The sequence below is a fragment of the Aplysia californica genome, unplaced genomic scaffold (genome assembly GCF_000002075.1).
Source record: "Aplysia californica isolate F4 #8 unplaced genomic scaffold, AplCal3.0 scaffold01432, whole genome shotgun sequence".
Classification (NCBI taxonomy): Eukaryota; Metazoa; Mollusca; class Gastropoda; order Aplysiida; family Aplysiidae; genus Aplysia; species Aplysia californica.
In genome coordinates, this window is record NW_004798702.1 from 15,714 (window position 1) to 17,931 (window position 2,218).

At 35.3% G+C, this 2,218-nt stretch overlaps 1 protein-coding gene across 1 annotated transcript; it reads left to right on the forward strand.

The window, feature by feature from the left end:
- Positions 1 to 611: 611 nt before the first annotated feature.
- On the forward strand, positions 612 to 2,106 carry LOC106013884 (6-pyruvoyl tetrahydrobiopterin synthase; the record flags this gene model as incomplete). Its single annotated transcript, XM_013090702.2, is given in 2 exon segments — positions 612 to 682; positions 1,216 to 2,106. Coding segments are annotated over 2 exon segments (210 nt in total), but the record flags the coding sequence as incomplete, so codon positions are not given.
- Positions 2,107 to 2,218: the final 112 nt, after the last annotated feature.

A 2,218-nucleotide genomic window follows, 5' to 3' on the forward strand; every position in this document is an offset into this window, starting at 1 on the left:
CTCTGTCAGTCATACTTAGGCCAATCCATACCTTGATGTTATCGATTCACATTGTTCATTGTCCACCCTTTGCTCTTTTGCATCACATCTCGCCTTTGAGCGTTTCCTTTGTAATGGTCTGATGGCGTTTTATATGACAAAGTATTGTATTTTCCTACTTTTCATTTTGTTAAGCAGGGTTTGTCTTTTGTCGAGATTCTGACACGCCTCATTGTTAGCCTTTTGTTGCTTTCTGGCTAATTCTGGCCATTGTGCAGTAGCAACACATCTCAAACATAGATACTTTGTTGTTTTTCTTTCTTTTAAAAGCTCAAGTCTCAGTGCCATATTGGAACAAGGGAAAGATGTAGATCTAGCAATCCACCAATTTCTTCTTTAAAGTTAAAGGTAGAGATAATTGCCTAGATGTAAATATAGTATGTGCAGTTGGCTCAGGCTGATACTTGATTTTTAATTTTCTGTTCTTATATATTTATTTATCGATTCTCAGCATTACTTTTGATCATATTCTATTCAGGAGACTTGGAGCTACAACTCAACAGCAAAGTTTTGTTAATGTTATTTTACTTTATGGTCTTTTTAAACACTACTCGTATGTTTTGTTCTCACAGGAAGCAATAATGTCTGTCTTGGATCACAAAAACATTGACAAAGATGTTCCATACTTCAAGTCCAATGTCAGGTATGTGATTTGTATTTTGGGAATGCCTCTCAATCTTAAAAGACCTGACTTTTCTTCTTTGAGAGTTTATGGGTTTGGATTTTTGCATAAAAACTTCATTTAATTTTGATTTTATTTTAAATTGTCTTATTACAGTGTTGTGTTTCCTTTACTGGTGAATCATTGCTTAATCTTGAAATCAGTACCAAATTGTGTGCTAAGTTTTAGACATATGGTGGAAGGTATAGAAACATAGATGTTTAGATATCTAAGAATTCTTGATCAAGATTTCATAATGTTAAAATGAATTTCATGAAGAGTGAATGATTTGTTCTTTAGCTTTTTTCTACTTTTTTGTGATTTGTGATTGTTTCATCTTTTAAAGATTAGAGTTTTCTTTTCATTTGTAATGCAGCTTATCAAGACAATGAACTGCAGAGAAGATTTTAGTTCAATTGAGTTTGAAGACGTAATGGAAAAATGCCAAGCCTTGTATTTAAATTTCTCATATAAGGTTGCAACTTACTTGTGCTTATTTTCTGATCTTCCCACAGCACCATGGAAAATATTGCAGTGTTTATTTGGGATAATATGAAAAAGAATCTGGGCAATCTTCTATACGAAATCAAGCTCCATGAAACGGACAAAAACGTGACCTGGTACCGTGGAGAGAAGTCAGTGGTGGGAAAGTGAATTTCAACTTGTTGTTCTTGTATCATAGATTTTGTTTCATGTACAGAACATTTTGCCAATAAGAGCATTGTTGTCCTAGTCCAAACATGTTGCTGTGAATCGAGATTCTTATTTACATGTGAGATTTTCATTAATGAAATTGTGATTTATCCTTTATTTACAACATTCCATGGTGAAAAAAAATTATTCTCATTTTGAGTACTGTATTTGCTCATGTTGGTACTTAAAAGTACTAAACCACTACCACTGAGTTCATCAACTTGTGAATGGTTGGGAATGTGATTATTAAAATAATTTCATTAGTTGGAGCCAAATAATCTCCTATTTAAAACCAGTGTACAAAATTTTTTTGTCGTTGTTGTCCGTCCAGCAGCCTGTGAGAGTTTGCTGTGTGGCCCAGTGCCAGCCATGTTGTTGAAGGCAGGAGTTTTGATAGTACTGGATGGCCATTGGCGGGTTGTATTGGGCCGGGTCGGGTTGATTAATAGCAGCTTTAGTGCATGCTACAAATAGACCCCTCCCTTTTTGTGTCAAAATTGACCCAGAAGTTAAAGAAGAGAAAACTTTGACCACTCACAACAGACATTTCCATAAGTAATGACTTTAAATGCTGACTGCGACACATCATGGTTGCTGTGTTGAAAGGTTCTTGAATCCCACAGACATTGGAAATGTCAATAGCTTTCTAGTTTTATCAGTCTCAGTCCTTCCAAATCTACACTGTTCATTACTGTATTCCGTGCGCAAAAAAATATGGCTCTGACCTCGTAACTCATGGGCTACAAGCCTTGTGATTGGCTATACACTTATCTCCAGTTTGACTTGCGTCTTTGAAAAATAAACACATTCTATTTTGAGGGTCAC